This window comes from Anastrepha obliqua, chromosome 5 (genome assembly GCF_027943255.1).
Source record: "Anastrepha obliqua isolate idAnaObli1 chromosome 5, idAnaObli1_1.0, whole genome shotgun sequence".
Lineage (NCBI taxonomy): Eukaryota > Metazoa > Arthropoda > Insecta > Diptera > Tephritidae > Anastrepha > Anastrepha obliqua.
The window spans coordinates 33,135,079-33,159,651 of NC_072896.1; the positions used below are offsets into that span (position 1 = coordinate 33,135,079).

The 24,573-nt window shown below is 37.3% G+C and overlaps 1 protein-coding gene across 7 annotated transcripts in view; it reads left to right on the forward strand.

The window, feature by feature from the left end:
- The window catches only part of LOC129247753 (rap guanine nucleotide exchange factor 2), a 42,565-nt gene extending 24,649 nt beyond the window's left edge, over positions 1-17,916 (forward strand). For 2 of the 7 annotated variants that reach the window (XM_054887033.1, XM_054887034.1), the window contains exons 3-8: positions 1,217-1,414; positions 1,474-5,278; positions 5,355-5,498; positions 11,528-11,941; positions 12,205-12,328; positions 17,054-17,916. In XM_054887033.1, the coding sequence (XP_054743008.1) occupies positions 1,217-1,414; positions 1,474-5,278; positions 5,355-5,498; positions 11,528-11,941; positions 12,205-12,287 (4,644 nt within the window). In that variant the 3' untranslated portion in view covers positions 12,288-12,328; positions 17,054-17,916. The other 5 variants (XM_054887035.1, XM_054887036.1, XM_054887038.1 and 2 more) reach the window with 5 other exon arrangements.
- The last annotated feature ends 6,657 nt before the right edge of the window (positions 17,917-24,573 follow it).

The window sequence follows — 24,573 nt, forward strand, 5'->3', positions numbered from 1 at the left end:
CCAACCACCAAAGGGAGCTTTTAATTGATCTCCTATGCAGACGATTGTTCGATAATTGCGTCCGACAATAGCATTGATGGCTTGTGCTCAAAAGTAAACACTTATCTCGCCAGCCTTTCTCGCTTTTTCACTGCGAGGAATCTCCAGAATCCACGGCGACCCTTTTTACCTCCTGAGTGAAGCAGGTCAAATTGCAGTTAACGGTGAAAATCGGTTGAAAACCAATATCGACTGCAAGTAACCCCAAAAGCCTGGGCGTTACCTTCGAGAGTTTGCTCTCTTTCGCGACGCCTACAACCGCAATTGCTATTAAGGTTCAAAACCGCCACGAGGTTCTAACAGGTTCGGCAGCACTTGGTGTAAAGGCAAAGAGATGTTCATTCCCACGACAGTCGGCTCTATCTTGCCAAGACGAAGAGCTTCAACTGCCTCGTGAGATCCGTGTAACCTTAACTCAATTATGTTCTTGATATTGTAGCAGGTTAAACTCCTACTTATCCAGCTACGGTTAGCAAACGGGTAACTTCAACTCACAAGTGAGCTTGGCAGGCTGAGAAAATGTCGCAGATCCTCCTGTCGTTAAGCAGAAAGGACTGTAGGCAGCTGGTTGGACTGATGACGGGGTACTTTCTATAGGCGAAGCACATTGAAAAGGTATACATCTCAGACAGTCCACTCTACCAAGCATGTGGAGAGGAGGATGAGACGGTGGACCACTTTCTGTGCATCTGCCCTGCCTTCGCTCGAATCAGGCTTAAGATCTTTGGAAGTGGCTCCTTGGCACCACAAGATCTACTCGAAGTTCGGGTAGGTTTAAAGAAAACTTAAAAGGGAACCCGAGTGCAGTACAATGGACTTAATGTTGTCTGAGTGCTGAGTGCTGTACTTGCTAGTTTGTTCCGACATAAAAAAGCAATAATTTTACGCATTCGGACCGCAAGGTGATCGCTGATGCTGCGGCTCGTTTCTTACCCGTTGTGCGCTTGACGCAAATCCTTTCAAATTTCGCAACAGAAACAGCCGTTTTAGCAAGCGAGCGTTACCACCTATGCCAGGCCGTTGGACCACCAATGTTAATTTTTCCATTGTTAGACCAGAAATATAAATAGCAACGCGCGTAGATATACCCCCTACAAAATACATAATAAAAAGTCTATTAACCAACATTACTTAAGATCACTAAAATATTCATTTTTTTTTTTTTTTTGTCTTGCAGTATCCACCCACCCGACCGGAATTGCAGCAAAAATGCAATCGCGGCTCACATTCGAGTGACACCAGCTCAGCATACAGCGGCAGCGATACAATGGCATCCGTGTACGGTTCATCAATGGACGCTGAGGAGATTGATCTCTCCGGTTTGGTGGAGTCAGTAGTGGACTCCGATGAGGAGGACTTGGCCGAGAGTATGGATGTGAGTCGAATGATTACCACTCAATTTGCTTTTACTTTAATTCCGCTTCCATTTTCTAGAGTTTAAATGTGCGCGATGCCGTGCGTGATTGCCTCGAAAAAGATCCCTCCGAACGCACAGAAGAAGATGTAGAAATCCTGCTCGAATTCACTCAAGGCCTGAAGGCTTTCACCAACATAACACTAGCTGTGCGGCGCGCACTATGTGCCGTTATGGTGTTTGCTGTGGTCGACAAGGCCGGCACTGTGGTGATGTCCGATGGCGAGGAACTCGATTCGTGGTCGGTGCTTATCAACGGCGCCGTGGAAATCGAGCATGCGAACGGCACACGGGAAGAGCTGCAAATGGGCGATTCATTTGGCATATTGCCCACTATGGATAAGTTGTATCATCGCGGCGTAATGCGCACCAAATGTGATGATTGCCAGTTTGTTTGCATAACACAAACCGATTACTATCGCATACAACATCAGGGCGAGGAGAACACGCGGCGGCACGAAGACGAGGATGGCCGCATAGTTATGGTCACTGAGTTGCGTCAAATTGGCAGCAATGAGCACGCCGGTGCCGGCAGTAATGCTAGTGCGGCAAGCGCGGCGGGCATGAAGCGTGGACACGTGGTGATACGCGGCTCACCAGAACGTTTGCTACAACAATTAGTGGAGGAGAATTCAATGACTGATCCGACATATGTGGAAGATTTTTTGCTCACACAACGCATTTTCATCAAGAATCCACAAGAGGTGACACAGAAGCTGCTCGCATGGTTTGAGTGTGACGCGGAGCCGCCAAAGGGCAGCACCGCTTCACCGCAAGAGATCAGAGATCGTGTAACGCGCGTTGTGCTGCTTTGGGTGAATAATCACTTCACCGATTTTGAGGCTGATCATGAAATGATGGAGTTCCTGGAGGTGTTCGAGGCTGGGTTGGAGCACACGCGTTTGCTGAGTCAATTGCGTTTACTGCATATAGCTTGTGCGGCTAAGGCGCGCATGCGCAGTTGTACGTTGACGCGTTCATCACGCGACGAGCCATTGAATTTCAATATAATCGGCGGCTATGAGATGCGTGGCATTACAGCGGCGACGGGTGGTGGCGGTTGTGGCATATACATAGCGCATGTAGTGCCCGGCTCGAAGACACAAGACATCGGTCTTAAACGTGGCGATCAAATACACGAAGTGAATGGCCAATCCTTCGAACATGTGACAAGCAAACGCGCCATGGAAATACTTATGAGCAGCACACATCTGAGTATTACGGTGAAAAGCAATCTTTTGGGTTTCAAAGAGATGATGTTGGCCATCGAGCAGGGTGGCAACGGTAGCAGTGGCAGCAATGGCGCCGGCACGCCGGTCGGCAGTGGCAGTGGCAGCAGCGGCGGCTCGCTAGGCACCAAATCATTACGTAGTCCGCGACGCATTTGCGCCAACGACATTGCCAAATTACATGGACGCTGCATGTTGGATGATATGACAACAACAAATCGATCGCACATCTTGCGACTCAGCTCGGTAGATATGCTGTTGCCCACAGACCAGACGGACTGTTGTGCACCAGCGACGCCACCGCCAGTAATGTCACAACAATCTAGCGGCGGCAATATGGCCAGCAATTTCATGTCGAATCTGCTGCAAAGTGTCAGTAACGCATCCGCGCGCAAGGAAGCGCACACAAATTGCAATGATGGGAATGGTGGTGGTGGTGGTGGTACAAAGGGTGGTGGCTTTATGACGCTTGCGCCAAAACGACGCTTACAAAAGGCGCTGGCGAAAATGAATTTATTGCAACATAAAAGCATCGGTGGTGCGGGTTTGAATGACTCCATTGATGTAGTCACACCAACAGAGACTATGTCACAAAAAGCCGGCAAACTCACCACATCCTCATCCAGTTCCTCCTCTACATGCGGTGGCGTCGGCGGCAATCGTCTCTACCAATCACAATCCAATCCTGATTTAAGTTCGTCCTTACTCTACGAAGATTCTAACTCTCTTGCGACCAGCACCGCTACAGCACCCACTCCCACGCCCAATTATTTGACTACCTCCATGCATCGGCCATCTGCCGTTTCCACCACTAGCTCCGCTATGCTGCCTGACTATCCCGAGCATGTGCTCAAAGTCTTCAAGGCTGATCAATCGTGCAAATATTTACTCATCAACAAGGAGACGACGGCGCACGAAGTTGTGATGCTGGCGCTGCAGGAGTTTGGCATACACGACCCGAGTTCCAATTACTCGCTCTGCGAAGTTAGTGTAGGCGAAGGTGGCATGGTGAAACAGCGTCGCCTACCCGATCAGCTGCAGAATCTCGCCGAGCGAATTGGTTTCGCCGCACGCTACTATCTGAAAACAAATGGCAGCACAGAGACGCTGGTGCCGGATGAATTGGCACTGGAATTGGTGCGTGAGTCGAGTGTGCATTTTCTGCAGCTGAACGCCTATGAATTGGCCATACAATTGACGCTGCAGGATTTCGCTATTTTTCGGCAAATCGAGTCAACGGAATATATCGATGATCTGTTCAATCTTAAAACGAAATATGGCGTGCCAATGTTGTCGAAATTCGCCGAGCTTGTCAACCGCGAAATGTTTTGGGTGGTAACTGAGATTTGCAGTGAGCATAATATCGTGCGGCGCATGAAGATCGTCAAGCAGTTCATAAAAATCGCACGTCATTGCAAGGAGTGCCGCAATTTCAATTCCATGTTCGCCATTATATCCGGACTGGGGCATGCAGCTGTGTCACGGTTGCGCCTTACTTGGGAAAAATTGCCTTCTAAATATCAACGGCTCTTCTCCGACTTGCAGGATCTAATGGACCCCTCACGCAATATGTCCAAATATCGACAGCTGGTCTCCTCAGAGCTGCTCGCACAACATCCCATCATACCATTCTATCCGATCGTAAAGAAGGATCTCACCTTCATCCATCTGGGCAATGACACGCGCGTAGAAGGTCTCATCAATTTTGAAAAGTTACGCATGCTCTCCAAGGAGGTACGTCTGCTCACTCATATGTGCTCCTCGCCCTATGATCTGCTCGCTATACTCGAACTCAAAGGTCAATCGCCGTCGAATGCGCTCTTCTCGCTCAATCAATTATCCACATCACAAAACGCCGGCGGCACACACAGCACCGTCATCGCTGCCAATGCCGGCCAATCGACAATCAAGCGCCGTAAAAAGTCAACAGCTGCACCCAACCCTAAGAAAATGTTCGAAGAGGCGCAAATGGTGCGACGCGTCAAAGCATACCTGAATAATTTGAAGATCATCAACGATGAAGATGCATTGCACAAATTCTCGCTCGAATGCGAACCATCCTCTAATTCGCAGACGTATGGCGGCAGCAGTAGCAGTACACGTGGTGAAAGTGGTTTGGGACGCGATGGCACCGGTAATTCATCGACGCGCAGCGGTGATCAATTGAGCATCTATTCGCACACGTCTTCGTCGTCGGCACCGAATTCGTCGTTGTCACTACGCAAACGTCATCCCTCCTCGCCGACACTCTCCACCACCAGCTCGACATCGTCGACAAGCGATCACCACAATCGTCGCAATATGGCGCACAATAATAACTCAAAATTTGGCATCGCGTCTCCGCAAGCCGTCAAAAAAATACTCGCACTTTCCGATCCGACGAAAGTGCGGCCACATCAGCCGTTTACAGCGCGACACTCGGGCATGCCGCCACCCCCGCCCCCACTGCTAGTTAATACGCCGCATCATATGCTAGCGCATGCGTACACCTCGGCACCGGCTGGCATGCCCTTGACGGCAGCACCTGGCGCATCGACCACGCCAAGCCCATGCTCGCATCGGCGCTTGGCGTCCGGTAGCAATTCGATGCCGGCAGGTAAGTGGTGGTTGAATCTTTTATTCAGCATTCTCAATGAACTTTATATACTAATGAAATGGCCATTTACACTCAGGCAATATGGTACCCGCGCGGGCCATACATGAACGCTCACATTCGGACACGCCAACGCCACCATTACCATCTGTTGATCTGTCAGTTGAGAGCAGTAGCGTTACAACATTTCGTGACTTGCCATTGCGCAAATCTGTGACTTCCGGTAAGCTAGAATTGCTTCAATTATTTTTGGTTTCTAGGAAATTTTTGAAAATGTCATAACTAAAATTTTATTGCTATTAACTTCCTTCCTTGCTTACTAACAAAATCAGTGAAATGGCAATAGTGGGTTGGAATTTAAGTTATCCGAAGTAGCTTAGACTATTAAGTTGATTGCGTTATTGTAGTGCTAGTCCGCAATGGTTGATTGGGCGAAGTGGTTTTTAATTGTAAGCAGGTAGCGTAGGGCTTTTGGTGAAGGTCGCGCTTAGTTGCAAATTTTGAACACAATAATACAGTTATGCTTGTATGGTATAAATAATTTTATATTAAAAGGTTACAAATATATTTTGAGGTCATTGAATTTTACAATAAAGAAAAGGTGCCTTCGCTGGGGAACTTTCTAAGAATTTGAGGGCGTCTATCAAAAAACAAAAAAATAAAAAAACGTTTCAACAAATAAGGAAATACCAAATTTGCTCTGGGCAAACTTTATATATGCGCGCACATTTAAGGGGGGAGCCTGGTTTATAAGGCCAAAAAAATCAATTTTTTTTTTTTTCGTTTTAAGCGATTCCAAAATTACAGAGCCTAATTCTCAATAATACAAAGCCAAAGGTAGGCGAGCGTTAGGTAGTTACGCTGTGACCGGACAGCTATAGTACAAACTTTATCTTCTTTTCTCGACTTTTAATTTTTATGATTTCTTTGAATTGGCGTACATGAATGAAAAAAAACTAATGAACCTTTTGAAATGAATCAAAGCTTGTCCCTTCAGTATTAAATTCTCTTCTATTTGAACTAATAAAATTGATAAAAAAAAAATTTTTCAAAATTTTAATACCAAGTTGAAGTGAATTTTTTTTTTATAGAAAGGCATTTTTTTTCTTTAAAACCTCCAAAAAGTTGAAATTTTGGAATTTCTCTCAGTTTTCTTAGTTCATCTAGAATAAAAAATCATGATAATTAGAAATCCATTTGAATTTTTTTGCTTAAGATAATAATTACGAGCTGTATCTTGTAAGCCAGTTGGAACCTCCAGCGTTGCAGCGCTCTACTAATTTCTATATTAAACATTTTTTTCAACTTATTTTAGCCAGTACAGAAATTTTTTATACTTTTTAAATGTTCATTAAAAGATAGAAAAAATTTTACAGAGCTAAATTAATTTTTTCCTTAAAAAAAAAATTGCAAAGAGGTGCAATTTTTAGACCTCATAAACCAGGCTCCCTTAAGTAAAATTTAATTTCCGGAATCAAACAAACTTAAAAACAAAAAAAAGCCTTCAGCTTCTTCAGGTGCAGGTACGGACCTGTCAAGAAAATGCTCAAGAGAAATTATGCTATTATCCTTTGTATGTGCAAATGTTTGACATCGGAGGGGTTAGAGGTAGTCAGAGAACTGAAAAAATGATTATTTTCAATAATTTTTTTTTTGTTTGCTAGTCAACTGCTTTACTTTATTTTACAAAAAAACATAGCATTAATACATCATGTTTCGACTTAACTTTAGCAAAATTAAAAAAAAAAAACATTAATAATTGTAAAAGTTATCATTATTTGGGTGGAGCCCGTTTCTCCAGAAGTTCTTTGCGGTGATCATCACAAGTCCTTGGAGATTCAGCTAAAATCAATCGGACAAGATAAATTAGCGGCAGGCAGGTCGCCGCCGTAGCCGAATGGGTTGGTGCGTGACTACCATTCGGAATTCACAGAGAGAAGGTTGGTTCGAATCTCGGTGAAACACCAAAATTAAGAAAAGATTTTTTTCTAATAGCGGTCGCCCCTCGGCAGGCAATGGCAAACCTCCGAGTGTATTTCTGCCATGAAAAAGCTAAAAATATCTACCGTTCGGAGTCGGCTTGAAGCTGTAGGTCCATCCATTTGTGGAACAACATCAAGACGCACACCACAAATAGGAGGAGGAGCTCGGCCAAACACCAAAAAAGGGTGTATGCGCCAATTATATATATATATTTATAATCACCTACCCTGTCAGAAATCAAAAACAGATTAACGAAACCAACGCAAGGCTAAGTCTTGTCGAGGCCCTATGCTCCCGAGAGGAGTGAACAAGGAAGAAAAAAAGATAATCTTGTGCCTGATCGAAGCTTGTTTCTTTGTTTTCAAAATTAACTTTGCAACTGCAACTTTTCTTCCAATGAAAGTATAAAAAAGAGAAGAAAAGTTATAGCACTGAAAACTTTGATTTTTCGAGTGTGCCAATACTTTTTTGACTCATTGTATATTAACTAGTTACAATGAAAAAAATATTACACAAAACTTAATGAGCTATAAAAAAAATTTTTTTTTTAAATTCTGATTTAAAATTATAATCAATTTTTATCGAATTTTTCGAAATCTTGCACAAAGTGTGAAAATTGTATTGATATGGTATTTGTTATAAAATGAACTGTATTTTCGTAAAAATAATTGAAATAAAAAAAAAAATAGTCAAAACTTATCAAAATGTTGCTATCCGCTATAGTTCTTTCGCGGGCTGTATATTTTTGCTCCAAACCTGGGTTGTCTTGTGCTCTTTTCTAAGAAATTTAAACTTTAGAAAATAGTTGTAATAAAATGTGTAGCAAAGTTTTTAAGAACTGAGTACTGCATAAGGAAATTTGGCACAACAAATTTTTCTTCAGCATTTCTTCAGAGTCTTTTTTTATGGAATTTTTGAATTTCATGGAATCTGAGTACGGGACATGGCCAGAAAAAAAGTCTTGTGTTTTTTTTTACATATCGAGTGTTTTTTAAGAGCTTGAGAGCTAATAATACCGTTACAAAAACGCGAATGTTCCGGAAGGGGCTGGCAACAACTAAGCGAATGAAATATAAAAGCAAAACCAAGAATTCAAAAACAGAAATATTGTTGGAATGCATTTTTTTTATAATAATCGGGTAGATAATTTCACGAAATAATTTCAAAAAATATGAATATAATACCGTGCATATGTTTGGAGCGGTTACGAGTTACATGGTTCATTCGATAAGTCCAATTTTTCACTGCCTTTTCCAATAAATATTGCCGTAGCGCGTCAATGGTGGGTTGAATATTGCAATGAATTGATTGGTAGAAGTGCTGGCCGCAGGATAGTTTAAAAGAGATTCCATAGTGTCAGGAAGAAGTTCCAGTGGTATCACAACGGACCTACCGCAAGTCTAAGTATGTGATATTGGCGCCACCAGACTTGCTGTATGGCAAGTTGCACCGTCTTGTTGGAACCAATTTTCGTCGATATTTAGCTGATTAATTTTTGGAAACAAACATTTAGTCAGCATGGCTCGATAGCGCTCGCCATTCACCGTAACGGCTTCTGCTTCCTCATTTCAAAAGAAATAAAGACCGACGATGCCGCCAGTGCTCTATGAACTTCGCGAAAAGATTTATTCATTTTTGTTATTGTTTTTTTTTTTATCAAAGTAAATTTCCTCAATTTAGAAGCGTTGTTCTCGCGTTAAACGATTCATGAGCACTTGCCAAAACTTACTTAAACAGAAATGTCGGTACAATTTGCCATTCTCGACAGGCAAACCATAGTTATCGATAGCGATAGTCCTCATGCAGCTAAAACAAACAGCCCAGAAAAAAAGTTGGTAGTACACTCCTGAGTCTACGGTATTTTTGCAAGGTAATTTCAATTTTTTTTAACGTCATATCTTCAGCATTTATGACCGGATCTTAAAGTATGACATATCAATGTTCAGGTCTCCTGGAGACCATTTTTTTGTTTCAAATTCCGTTGTCTCAAGTACCCTTTTCTACACCCCTTGCACACCAAACCTCAGCTCCTACCATCCTAAAGTACCATACTAATGCCAGTAAATTAAAAGCCTAAAAGACGGAAGTGTCTCAGGAATTAAGTGCAACTAATGCGGATTGACAACTAGACTTAATTCTAATAATTTAAGCGGCTTAGGGGAATTTTCGATGGCAACATTGGCGCAAAAGTGCAAAGTTAATATCTATTGTGAGTGAAAAATATATTAATGAAAGAATAATAAGAAAGACTGAACACAATGCTAGTTTGTTAGTTCGAAATTTCACTAATTGTTTTGATATTTCGAAGCAGTTTGAGAAATTGTAAATTAAACGTTTTTTGAAGTGAAACTTCTTAGGCGTCGATGGACGGATGGAGCGAGAATGGAGAGTAAAATTCCCAGGCCATGCAACGTTTTGGGCATTTTCGTTCCCCGAGAGAGAAAAAAGATATAACGTTGAGGAAAAGGAGAGAGAGAGCTATACCTTATATACATATATCTTAGATACACGTTAGGCTATTTTTCCAGAGTTTTTCCTTGTGGCTGCTAATTTCTAGTGAAAAATAACACTGCGTACTTTTTGGCGCTTGTTTGTTGGTGCAAACTTGTAGGAAATATATTTTTGGTGCCTACTTTTTGACGTTATATTTCCTTGGTGCCTACTGTTTGGGTCGTTTTTGGTCCCAATTTTTTTAGCGTTTTTTTTTTTTTGGTGCCTACTTTTTGGCGCATTTCCGTTTCCTGGCTAGTGCTTTTGCGTTCTATAAAGTACTATCCATCCCGGCGTCGGATATATTGGTATTTGTGCCGTTGCTGTGGTCCTGGAATCGCTGCGTTTGTGCGGGTGATAAACGCTCGGAGTAGTGCGCGTTGTTACCATGGTTTGTATCCAGCGTTTACCTACACCGGTCTACCCTTCTCCGTTTTTCGTAAATTTTGTCTATTTGTATTCTCTGCAAATGTTGTGAATTCATTTAGATATATATTCTTTCTCTCTCTCTCTTGGTCAAATATAGGGGTCAACTTTTTACATTTGTTTCTTTTTTTTTTTTGCCTCGAAACCATTAAATTTAATAGTCGGCAAAAATCATAAAAATTTTGTATTACGGAAAGTATTTCGTATATTCCTTTACAAGTATTTCAAAACACAATTATATGGGCTAATGCGATGTCTCCTTTTATTTTTTTTTATCTCCATTAAAGTTAAAACTCGACAAAAATCAGTAAAATTTTTTTAAGAAAGTATTTCGTATATTCCATTAGACGTATTTATGGTCGAATGTAGGGGTCATTTAAAATTTTTTTTTTGTCTTGAAACCATTAAATTTGAAATTCGGCGAAAATCATTACACTTTTCTGAAGACAATTTTTCGTATATTTTATTACAAGTATTTAAAAAACAATTATGGTCGCATGTAGGGGTAACCTTTTAAAAATTTTTTTTTTTACATATGGCGTTGTCTGTCTTTTCCTAATGTACATGTACGTACCACTTGTAGTTTTTTTTATGGTTATGGTTGTGTTCAGTAAAATTTCAACTCGATAATATCAAAAACGCAGTACGGCTGAACGAGTCTGTCTCCAACTGGCACCTGTCGGCCATTTTAATTATGTTGATAGATTTATTTGAGTATCTGCATTGCTTGCTTAAGAACTGTTCATCAACATTACCTCACTAACATAATAAATTATTCAATATCATATTGACCAGAAGTGACTTTAGTTAACTAAGAATCTGTCAAGCTTTTGCCTTATTCAAGTCATCGCTTCATATAAATATACGAGTAATTCTACACTGATGTATGTACTATAGGTGTGTGATTTTTTTGCTATTTTTTGTTTATTATTTACTATTTTTCGTTTATTTTGGCTTTCCCCCACCACCTTCCCGAAACGTATGTAGATGCTGCTCACTTAATTTAATATGTATAACAGCGTGTCGCCTTACACAAACATCCACCACGTACATACATTCATACACTGTAGTTTTGCAAAAATTGAGACGCAAATGTAGTTGGGTATTTGAACATTTTTTAACTTTTTTTAGTTTACAATACATAATTTTCTGTTGTCTCATCATTATTTTACACCGTCAAACACAAACAAACAAAATAAATAAATACGTTAAATAAAAATGAACAAAATCACACGCCACAACAACAATACGCCATGCCGCTGCTGATGTGCCATCAACACAAATTCCCCACACACCAACAATAACAACTTACACCCACTGCACCGCACAAATCATCATCAAAACATCGAATAGGGTCGGTTTCATCCAGCGATAGCGGACACGGTTCATATGCCCAACAACACGACACTAGCAGCTCGGTTTACACCGCTGCCGATTGTCGACTGCTACAGCAAATTTCCAATACTGCAGCACGCAATTTGAGCGGCGGCGTTAACAACAGCAGTAGTGGCAGTAGCAGTGGCGGTAGTCAATGCAGCAGTAGTAGTACACCAACTACGCCAGCGCCAACTCCCATACCACCACCGCCGCCGTATCATATGTTGCGCAGCGCTGCGCACAACGCCGTCAGTAATCTGTATCACGCGAATGCGACAGGTGCGGGGCCATTGCCGCCGCCGCCGTACGCTCGCTTGCATTGCGGGGAGACTATGGTTGCACCGTTAATGCATCCACCAACAGCACATACACGACATTCCAATATGCATGGTAAGTTGAGGGGGGTGGGGCAAAATGCTCGTATGTTGCAAAGTGAAAGGAGGAAGCACATTTTTATGAGTTAATGTGATTGGGAGGGAAATAAACTTTGAGAAGTATGAATGTAAGTGGCAAGGCAATGCTGCTTTGTTGTTAGTAAGCAAGTGGGGAAAGTCAGTTTGCAAGGCAATAAATTCAAATGTTACTCAAGAAAACATGAAAACTGAATTCTATTTTTTTATACATTTTTTTCTTATTGACTTCTTGTCTTACAGGGGGCGCTCCAAATTTCGTTGATGGCAACAATAAATGCCCGATGTGCCCAACAATGTCGCCACCATCAACTATGAATCAATAAAGTGTTTGAAAAACCTGTTTGAGATTATGTGTAATTCTAGAGTAAGTACAGCTGTTTGATTATTATTATTATTAAATAATACATCAGAAAAACAGTGGAGATCCACTTCTCTACATTAAACTTAGCTCTTGTGTGTTGTCAACTTCGGCTCTTACACCTATAAACATCAATTATTTCATTTGCATTACTTTTTAACGTTAATTCGACAATTTAATAGAATTCGTCTCATGCCCCCGGTATCATCAGTGGGAGCGTGTCATTATTCTGTATTACAAAATTCTGGATGACAAAATTCTGTAAATTGCAAAAAAATTCTGCTTTTTAAAATTCTGCTTTTTTAAAATTCTACTTTTTAAAATTCTGCTTTCCAAAATTCTGCTTTTTCAAAATTCTGCATGTTTAATGCGAAAAATTCTGCTTTATTCAAGTTTTGTGATTTTCGTCATACAAGAAGTAACAAAATAAACATTTAATTCATAAATATACATATAGGTATGTTTAAGCGATAACAATATTTTAGTTTAGCCAATTACAATATTTTTTGCAATTTATTTTAAATATGTAGTGTGACTTAATTCATTTCTTTTCTTAATAATTCTTCGCAGCTGTTCGTTTTTTTTTTAGAAGAGTTCTACGCAAAAATACTGTGGATTGCGTAGCCGGAGTTGGACTGATGAGGGTTATTTTTTTGAAGCGCGGCCGAAGGCCGCCAACGCGAAAAGAAGTTCTACGCAAAAATACGGTGAATTGCGTAGCCGGAGTTGGCTGATGAGGGTTATTTTTTTGAAGCGCGGCCGAAGGCCGCCCACGCGAAAAGGAATTCGACGAAGAAAAAATTATTATTATTTTTTTTTTATTTAATATCTCGAATAATAATAATAAATTAAATAATTACATTACCTCTTTAACATTGTTAACATTATATTTTATACAGAATTTTGTAATACAGAATTTTGAAAGCAGAATTTTAGAAAGCAGAATTTTAAAAAAGCAGAATTTAAAAAAAGCAGAATTTTAAAAAGCAGAATTTTGTTTTTAGAATTTTGTACATACAGAATTTCGACACCAACCCTCATCAGTAATATCTTAATTTTTTTTTTTTTTTGTTTTTTTTTTTGCAACATGATTGATGATGTTGGAAATCTGAAGAAATTCGCCGCTAAAGACTTAGCATAGGCTTTATTTTCTTTGTTCATTCATCGCTCAGCTGCTGGCATCATAATAAAATCATTAATATGATTTTTTTTTTTGTCCTTATTTACTCCTCTATCAACCAGTGCAAAGTACTTAGGAGTAATTCTGGACTCCAAACTTAGCTGGAAGTTAAACGTCGAAGAAGGGGTAAGGAAAGCAGAAATTGCTTTATATGCCTGCAAACGTATGCTTGGAAGAATATGGGGTCTTTTTGCCACACTCTTTCCATCTAAAAAAGAATGGAATAAGGGATTCTCTCTAAACAACTTCGATACCACAGTCTATACAGATGGCAGTAAAATGGATTGTGATGTCGGAGCTGGTATATATTCTCAGAGACTTGGAATTGAAAAATCTGTGCGTCTCCCTAATACCGGTAGCGTCTTCCAAGCGGAAGCCTGTAGGTTACTAATCGCAGATTTCTCTTTTAAGGGCAATATCGCTATTCTTTCGGATAGCCAAGCTGCAATCCAGGCGCTGGATGCGACTATAACAACCTCTAAAGTGGTGGAGCAAAGTAGGAATAGCCTCACCAACTTGAGTGAAAACCATAGAGTAACCTTAATTTGGGTCCCGGGACACCGGAACATAGAAGGTAACGAAAAAGCAGATGAACTGGCAAGAGGGGAATCTGCCATGAATAGCGCTCTTGCAGAATCGGTATTCACCCCACTAGGTGCGGTCAAGAATGCAATTTCCCTAAAATACCTTCGAATTGCAGAGTGTAGATGGAGAGACCAGACGAAATGCAAAATCAGCAGAACGTTATGGCCCACCTACAACCTCAAGCAATCGTCGATATTAATAAACATGAAACGACGGGACACCTGTAGACTTACGGCAGTCATAACTGGCTTCTGGTCTATCGGAGAACAAGCCGCCAAAATGGGCATCCCTCACAACACATACTGTCATAGTTGTAAACAACCGGAGAAAAAAGAAACAATCTTCCATTTTCTCTGTGAATGCCCTGCCCTATGGAAGGACAGAATGTCAACCCTGGGCAAACCGCTGTTCGAGAGTCTCGAGCAGCTGTCTGGCTTAGACGTCAACAACGTAATAAGGTTCCTAAACCGCACAGACTGGATATAGTCCTGCTGTAAATAACTGTTAAACAATTTGGTAACGAGGATGTGGCAACAAAATGGTGCGGAACCGCTAGTTGGATTCTGGATGAATCACCACTCTAACCAACCAACCAACTCCTCTAGGAAGCATAGGGCCTGGACAAGACTCTTCCATCGTACACGGTTCTGTGCTGTTGTTTTTGCACCGTCTCAAGAGATGTCGGCATCTGCTAGTTCACGCAACAACTACCTTCTCCAAGTGTTTTTTGGTCGACCGCGACCTCTGCTCCCTTGCGACACTGAACTGGAACCCACAAGGGAGCATTAATATATTATAATTAAGGGGTTACATACGTCCAGCAGCGCCAAAAGCTAAAAGAAAAATTCTTAATCTATACATCTATGGCTATCGTCATACATGGTTTTTTTTTTTTTTTTTTTTTTTTTTTTTTTTTTTTTTTTTTTTTTTTTTTTTTTTTGAAAAATGGTGCCTATTTTAAAAATAAGTTTGTGTTTCCACCCTTTTTTTTTTTTGTTTTCGAAAGGCTTGAAACAATATTAATTTTTGGAATTTTTAAAAACGACTATGTACAACTATAGCCAATACATGTAAAAATTAAAATAAAATCGGTTTATAAGTCTGCGAGAAATCGAGGTCACCGTGTTCAGAAAAGTCGTTTTGAGAAAAACGCGTTTCAAGTTTTCATTGGCCGTTGTTACTCACTACCTGCACTTATTGTATTGGGTATAACTTCATCAATTTTCAAGATTTTAAGTTACAATTTTTGACGTGATAACGCCTTATAATTTGATGTAGCTGCACGCACCAAAAAATGCGCGGAACGAACGACAAAGAGGCATAATCGGCCCCCGCGTTCGGCAACGTTCGACATCTGGCTCTCTCCTACTTGAGTGAGCATACCTATATATGTATGTATATGTGCATATGAATATAAATTCTCTCTTCTTCTTAATTGGCGCGATAACCGCTTACGCGGTTTTGGCCGAGTTTAACAAAGCGCGCCAGTCGTTTCTTTCTGTATATAAATTCACATACATATTTGTATTTGCATATGCCTTCTTCCTGTGTGCATGGTAATGAACCATTTCTCTGTTGAGAATAGGACGATGATAGGAAAAGTAGGAAATGAAAGGGGGTGTTTCGAGTGTAAAGTATCTTGAAAAGGGCAAATCGATGATGGTGCCTCCTAGTGTTGTTGACTTATTAACGTCTGATGCACAATCGAAATTGAACATATCTTTCATGAATTCGATAAATCTTTCGTGATTTTTCACGTTTGTGTAAATGTAACTTGATCAATTCCATTGCGATTCCATTTAGCTCCTTCCTTTATCCATACAAAATATCTATCAAACAAATAAAATTTAAATTTTCTTTTGAAAAATACAACCATACCATCAGTATTTTCTTATGACGTTGTCACGTTAAGGGGGGAGCCTGGTTTATAAGGTCAAAAAAATCAATTTTGTTTTTCGTTTTAAGCGATTCCTAATATATTTCAGAATATTCACACAAAGTTACAGAGCCTAATTCTCAATATTTCCGTAGATACAAAGCCAAAGGTAGGCAAGCGTTAGGTAGTTACGCTGTGACCGGACAGCTATAGTACAAACTTTATCTTCTTTTCTCGACTTTTCATTTTTATGATTTCTTTGAATTGGCGTACATGAATGAAAAAAAACTAATGAACCTTTTGAAATGAATCATAGCTTGTTCCCTTCAGTATTAAATTCTCTTCTATTTGAACTAAAAAAATAGATAAAAAAAATTTCAAGATTTTTATACTAAGTTGAAGTGAAATTTTTTTTTATAGAAAGGCATTTTTTTCTTTAAAACCTCCAAAAAGTTGAAATTTTTTAATTTCTCTCAGTCAGATGAACTAACTAGAATAAAAAATCATGATAATTAGAAATCCATTTGAATTTTTTGCTTTAGATAATAATTACGAGCTGTATCTTGTACGCCAGTTGGAAACTCCAGCGTTGCAGCGCTCTACTAATTTCTATGTTAAACATTTTTTTCAACTTATTTTAACCAGTACAAAAATTTTTTATACTTTTTAAATGTTCATTAAAAGATAGAAAAAACTTTGCAGTGCTAAATTAATTTTTTCCTTAAAAAAAAAATCGCAAAGAGATGCAATTTTTAGACCTCATAAACCAGGCTCCCCCCTTAAACTATCGTCAGTAAACCGACTTTACAGACAACCTCTTTTTTTTAATATACATATTTTTGAATATACATACATACATATCTACTTTAAGAAAATGGGAAAAAAATCGATTTTTTTGAAAAATCACAGTGGTATTCCCCCCTAAGCACATTTTATATTGTAGTATTTAATAAGGAACAAGAAATTTTTATTAAAATTGGTAATATTTATTGAAATTAGTATTTTTTATTAAAATTTGTAATATTTATCAAAATTATTATCTTTTATTAAAATTACTTAATATTTTTCTAATATTTCCCTTTTCTTACAGTTTAAGCGAAACAAAAAACCAAATGCCAAACTTACTTTTTGGTTGTGTTGAAAATGGATATAAGTAACAACAAAAAATCAAAACAAAAAAAAAAAAATAAAAAAATAGATTGACTGCAAATTATTTATGTATGTATATCCTCAGTACTAACCAACCCGTTCTTCCTATTCGGTAATGAGATGCTAAATGAAACTTCGTCGTCCATTGAAAGTGAAAAAAGCGAAAAGCAAAAAGCCTACTCCGCAAGATGCCACCACCGTTTTGAGCGCAATTTACACATATACATACGTACATACAACTATTTATTTTCGTATATACATATTTAACTGAGACTAAAAAAGCAAAGTAGCCAAATGAGAGAAAGTGAAATAGATAGGAGAAAATATGCTAACAAGTGAAAGTGCAAAAGAGAATAAAGTAAATAGGAATAGAGTAAATGCAAACTAAATGTTTTACGAAGCATTGCTTGTTAAATTGTGTGAGACAAACGTACATATACATATGTATACAAAAAAATATATCAAGTGAAAGGAAATTTTAAGACAAAAATCTTACTATACTAGAAAGTAATTATGTGCAAAATTTACACACATACACACCCACATAATCAATGGCATTTGTGCGATTTTTTATAATGTATGCAAAGTACATATATGTATATTTACAAAACCTTTTTTATGTTTCTATTTTTATGATGAAAAGTAAAATATTTATACTTTCTAATATAACTTTTTACCCTTTTGAAAGTAAACCCAAAAACTAAAAGAGAAGAAAAGAAAAGAACAATTTAAATTTAAAACATAATTAAAACTAAAGAATTCCAAACTCTTATAAGAAATACGCATTAGTTGTAAGTTGAAAAAATTATTACAGAAAATTAAATAAATAATTTTGGCTTATGTGTAGTTAAAATGAAATGTGAAAACATATTGCGCTTTTAGCACGCTACTTTTATTATAATTATAAATATTATTGTTCTTTTTGTCGCATTGTATTGTATTTATGTAAAGAAACAAAAAGAAGAAAATAAAAAAAAAATTACTAAATATAAAATTGCCTAATGTGCACGAGAAAAAGGTGAAATAAAACAGTAGATATTAAATAAATGTAAACAATGTATGTAAGCACGTATTCACGCACACACACACACACACTTACCTAAATAATGAACGCCCACCAGAAAACTGACCGTCATGAAGTCTTACATAAACTAGCTGCGTCTAGCCAACCTAAACTGCAATACATTCCTATAGAAACCAACACATACAATACGAGCAAACTTAAAAAAAAGCAAAAGTTAAGCAAATTTGTAAAAAATCCTATTTAATTGATCAATATTTATGTGATGACTGATTAAAGTAATCAATTCGAGTAAAAGCAGTGCTGAAAGTGAGGTTAGATAGAAGTTCCAAATCATAACTTATATACGTGGGGCGTTCAATATATTCTCGGCATCATTATGAAAAACGATTCATATTAAATTCAATATATTTTTAGATGAGACCCATTGTGCATGTGGCTCGCAAGTGTGGTCCATGAAAGCACCCGAAGAAAAATCTGTCAAGAGTCTTTGAGAGAAAGATATTCATAAGAAATACATGGCGCCAGGCTAAACGAAAGAGGTAATTACATAATACCAGCCAACGAAGAGGTACTTCAATTTATGCATGGCGGCGAGGACATTGTCAAATTCATCAAACCGCAAGGGCTAAGGTAGATTAGAGATGTTCTAAGTATGAAAGACACGCCTGCTCAAAAACACTAATAATGCAGCACAAATCTATGATAATGAGAGGTGATAAAGTGAAGTAAAGAACGCCCGCGTAGGCGACTAATAGCCTAGACATACGGTGGTGTTAATCGGGATTACCGGCGTAAATAATTTTGATCAAAATTGTAGGGTGACAGACGGCGGCGTTAATCGCGATTACCGGCGTAGATAATTTTGATCAAAAATCGTAGAGTGACAGACGGTTGTTGAGCAGATTAGTGAACAGCTGATTTGCTTATTTCATAGTTTTGTCAGTAAAAGATGGATGTCAGGCCCAAATACGGGCATTAGCTGTCCTGATACTAAAAAAAAAATTATTTAGTAAAAAAAAATATTTATTAAAAAAAAATATTTATTAAAAAAAAATATTTATTAAAAAAAACATTTATTTAAAAAAAATCTTAAACTGCAATTTCTCAAACTGCTTCCCAATATCAAATCAATTAATGACATTTCGAACGTGCAAACTAGCATTGCATCCAGTCTTTCTTGTTCTTCTACACTTTAGAAGTGTCATTATTTTTCATTCATAATAAATATTAACTGTCAATTTACGGCAATGTTGCCATCGAATATTCCCCTAATCCACTCAAATTAAGTCTAGTTGTCAATCTGCATTAATTGCACTTAATTTCTGAGACAATTCCTAATTAAGTCGTTAATTCCGATTAATGCCACCGTCTGTCTATAATAGATTGCATAGAAGAAGTCGTACGAAAGCTGGAAGTAATCAACTGGAAATATCTAGCAAGAGACAGAGATAAATCAGACATTGCAATAAAATAAATTTCATATTTTGAAATTAAGTTTTCAATGCCCTCTAAAAAATATATTTCCTGCTTGACCGAAAAGTATGCGTTTATTGCCGGCTTAAGCTCCTCATCATGAGAAAATTTTTTTCTGCGGAGATTTTTTTTTTTAAATTTGGGAACAGAAGGTAATCACTAGAGGTCAGGGCTAGTCTATATGGTGGGATGTTGATTTATTAAATACCACAGCCTCGTACAGTGGCCTAGGAGATACGCACGGCGTAAATTGTAGTGCTATGAAAAAGCCACACCCCAGCAGTCAGTTTGGCCCGTTTTTTTTATACTGATTTCCTTTAAATTAGGCCAAGTGGTAACGTAGAATGCTTCGTTTATTGTTTCACCCATTTTCATGTACTCGAATCAATAAAATTTCCTTCAAATTCTGAGACTCAATGGCCGTTATCTTTCCCGCCGATGGAGTGTCTTTCACACTTCTTATGCCACTGTATAGACTGCTTACTTTCAGACTCATAGTGATGAACCCAATATGCTTATTGTTGTTTTTGCAGCAGTATAAATATTCCCCATACAATTACAGGGAATGCTGCTGGAGTGACAGTCCTTGGCCGGATATTAATCCGGGTCGTTCCCGTGACGTAGAACCGACTGTCGTGGGAAGGAAGTATAGAAAAGTCTTAAGTTCGGATTGCCGCGGGAACGGTAATAATACGGTCGAAAATACTCGTTCAGTTTTCTCTACAGAGCTCCAAAAACTATCTACAGCACTACGACTTACACTTGTTTTTGAACAGCAGTGAGCATTCACGGTATCCATCTTGCGCTCACTTTTGAGAGTTTCAGATGATCATGTAGAGTAGTATGTATGAGACCAACGCATAGGTTAGTCTCCGCTGCTAATAATCTAACCTCTAATCGAGCTTTTTCCAGTACAAGCTTCTCAACTTTTTTCGCATTTTTTTTCTTTAGCGCCAGTAACGGAGCCAATGACAGCCATTTCTGACTGATCATCAATGATGCTATGACCAGTCACCCATACCTACAGTTCAGCAGATCCAATGAGGTTTCATATGACGGATTAGTTCTCACTGATCGAAAATGTAATGCAAATGCATTAGAAAATTCGAAAAAATTTTCTTTCGATTGATCAGACCTCATCTATACTTCCAACATCGCTGATTCGAGTGAACCTTACATACATAAATTTATACCCGCAAATGCTAAAGAAAATGATGAAATGAAATACAGTTGATGAGTTTGCTAGCTTTTATGACGGTCAGTTTTCTTATAGGGAACGAGCTATGTTACCATACATCCATGTACCCAGTAGGTATGCAGTCAGCGTCAAAATAAAGTGTCCACCACATTTTGATAAGTTTTGACTGTTTATTTATTTATTTATTTTGTAATTTCAATTATTTTTTTATTTTTTTATTTTGTAATTTCAATTATTTTTTTATTTATTTATTTTGTAATTTCAATTATTTTTTTATTTATTTATTTTGTAATTTCAATTATTTTTTTTATTTTGTGCTACAACATATTTTTATTATTATTATTTCATACTACAATAACTACCTGTAAAGCAAAGTTTCGAACTCTGTATAAAATTCGACAAATTTTCATCAATATTTGAACTTCATATTCTGAATAATTTTGAGAAAAAATTCGTGTATGAAGTTTCAGAGATCATTGAATTTTGGTAAAGTGATAAGTGAAAGTTTCAAATACTCAAATTTTGGGTATGAAGTTTTCTGGATCATTGAATTTTGGTAAAGCGAAAAGTGAAAGTTTCGCAATGATTTTTGAGAATTTTTGAATTTTTTTTCGAATGCGATATAATACATTTTTTTCCTACTATACATTTTTTATATGGAAGAAATCGCCAAACGCCGTCAGCAGAAAAAATTGTGAAAAATCAACGCAATTTTCGCTCTACTTGACACGTTAAATCTAACAGCAACTATTCGGCTAAAAAATGCGAAGCATCACAAATTTGAAAAAGAACCTTAACCTATTAAGCGATTAGTTCTTCTTAGACAGCTCGATTTACTGTGCTGAATTAATTTCATTTTTTGGACTGTCGATGCAAAACCGGTTTTCAGCCAAATATTGGATTCACCGTGCGCATTGGCTGAACGATTATGATAACGATTATCAGGAAATTCAGTGTTCATGCTTACTTTATAATGTCAAAATAACAGGGAAATTTTCGCTTAACTTTAAATTTCATAGCAAATACAATTTCTTTTTTCGGCATGACGCACATATACGACATTAATTAAAAAATGAACTTTTGAAATTGACGCATATATACGACATAATCACTTAACAGGTTAAATCAGATAAATCTGCTACCCAATGCTGAGCACGTGCCTTCAATAGCCGATAAAATAATACATACATTTCACCAACTCTCACTCCTCTACACGCTGCCAATAAGCTGAAACCAGTGCCTGCACATCCTTGCAACTTTTTGGCCCTTTCTCGCTTTGTTTTCGCATTCTTGTTTACTTGACGCTATTTTGATGTTTTTCCATTGATACTAACGATATTAATTGTTTACGTTAATTACTTTCAGTTTATAATAACAGAATTCAGTGATCTATAAAAGTGCCCGATAACGTTTCAAGTAGATCGAAAATCGTATTGATTTTTCACAATTTTTTCTGCTTGGCGGTATTGGGTGTTTAGGTTAGGTTAGGTTGATATGGTTGCCCAAGGAATGATCCCACTTAGACGAAGAAAAAACGGTTTCGTCCTTTGTGATACCATTATGAAGGAGGTGAGGTGAAAGAGAAAGACCGATGGGAGGCAGGGAGAGGGCGGGGAGAGATGGTGCTGGAATGGTTAGGAGGGTGGGTTTAGAGAGTGTGGATTACGACCGATGACTGCGCTGCATTTGCGTCAACCGCGTTTTGCTGCTGGGGAAATTCATCAGATTTTTAATGTCAGCGCCAGCTATATCAGCAGGCGTAGCAAAGAAGTAAGAGCCAAGATGCCTGGATCTTAGCCCCGCCAGAGCAGGGAAGCTAAGGAGAAGGTGCTGAGATGATTTCACCTCATCTACATAGTGGGTATTTTCTGCTATATAAAAAAATGTACAGCAGGCGTTTAATGGAGATAATGCATAAGATCACTTTCACTTTACCAAAATTCAGCGATCTATAAAACTGCATACCCGATAATTTTCTAAAAAAAGTCCTGAGTAAAAATTTTAAATTTTAATGAGAAATTTGAAAAAGTTTAAATTTTAATAAAAATTTTAAATTAGATGTTTAATGAAAATTTTAATAAAAATTTGCCGAATATTCACAAATTTTACGCAAAGTTCGACACTTTGCTTTATATGGTTCTTGTTGTAGTATGAACTTTATTAAAAAAAAAAAATAATTTTAATTACAATTACGTTAATAAATAGCTAAAAACTTATTTTGACGCTGACGCTATGTGGCACAAGCATATCCCCAAACAAGAGCTAAACTCTCAATGCGCTCAAAGAAGTTAAATAATCTTTTTATGGCAAGAATAATTTTTTTTTTTGGCTTTATTTAAACTTTGGATGATTTACTCGAAATACATTCTTATCATTATTATTTTTTTTAGTGTCAATTTTTTTTTTGTTAATTTATATTTGTTTTTTTTTTTAATTTATATTCTTTTTTTTAATTTATATCTATTAATTTTTTTTTATTTTATATTAATTTTTATTTATTAATATATATATTTTTTTAATTATTTATATATATATATATTTTTTTTTTAATTTTTAATTTTTTTTAATAATTTTTTACATTTTTTTTTATTTATATATCAACAACATAATCATAATTCCGTTGCTTTTAAGCTGACTGAAATTTGACAAATTTTTATATGTATTTATAATCTTAAACCAAATATGTATGTAACCCCGTCATAGTAGAAAACAAAAATTGCTGTAATTTTGACATTTCAAAATCATGTAAAATTTAATCCCATATCCTAAATTAAATATAATATTTTTTAACCTGCATACATCATAGGCGTTATAGCCAACTGGGAGCATACAATCGCCTGCATTGAAAATTGAAAAAAAAAAAACAATTTTAAAATAGCACACACACACACTCATATATTTTTAGTATTTATGGCAAGCCAATATTTATTATTATTGGGTTAACCAATATGTCTGCGCCCACATATTGGGCAAAAGTACAAGTGTATAGCTTAACATATAAGTAAAGTCAATCAAGAAAAGAAGAAAAGTTATAGAAGAAGTTATATATGTTGTTAGATCAGACTAACGGACAGTTGAACGGACAACATTTGTTGTAGTATTTTTGAAAATTTCATAACCTTAAAATATTTGCCAATTTCGTACGCCTCATCTAGTGACGCTTAAGAACAAGCAAAATATTAATCGGTTAGTTCATTTTCAAAACTACCAGGTCGTCTTAATAAATAAGCAAAGCAGAAGCTCTCATATTCATATTTCACTTGTGTGTATTTGGATGCAAAGTCATGAGTGAAAAGTGATTGAGTAACCTTAAAAAAATTATAAATAATATTCTAGGATTTATAATACGAATGTAAAATGTATGCTCTAATTCATCTCCATCTTTTCAAAAAAGTTTTTTTTTAATGTTAATAGGAATAATTCTGCTGATAACTTTCCTTCCACGCAATTTGAATTCGGCTTCGATCGGCACTGAAGCAAAAATTCTTGAAGATTCGTATTATCTTTTGACTTCGCAATTTTAATTAGTTGTCGATGGACACTAAAGCGAAATTTCTTAAAGATTTGTGTTAGCTTTTGTCTCCACCATGAAAACTTTTCTAAAGCATGTTTAACTAACTATGTCATCGAATCACCTCTCAGCTTGTCCACTACTCTGCGAATGGTATGGAGCTGTTTTTAGATGATGTCGTACATCGAGAACCTAGCAAAATTGTTGAAATTGTGTGCCTGCAAATTGTGTACCATTGTCTGATACGAAGCTTTC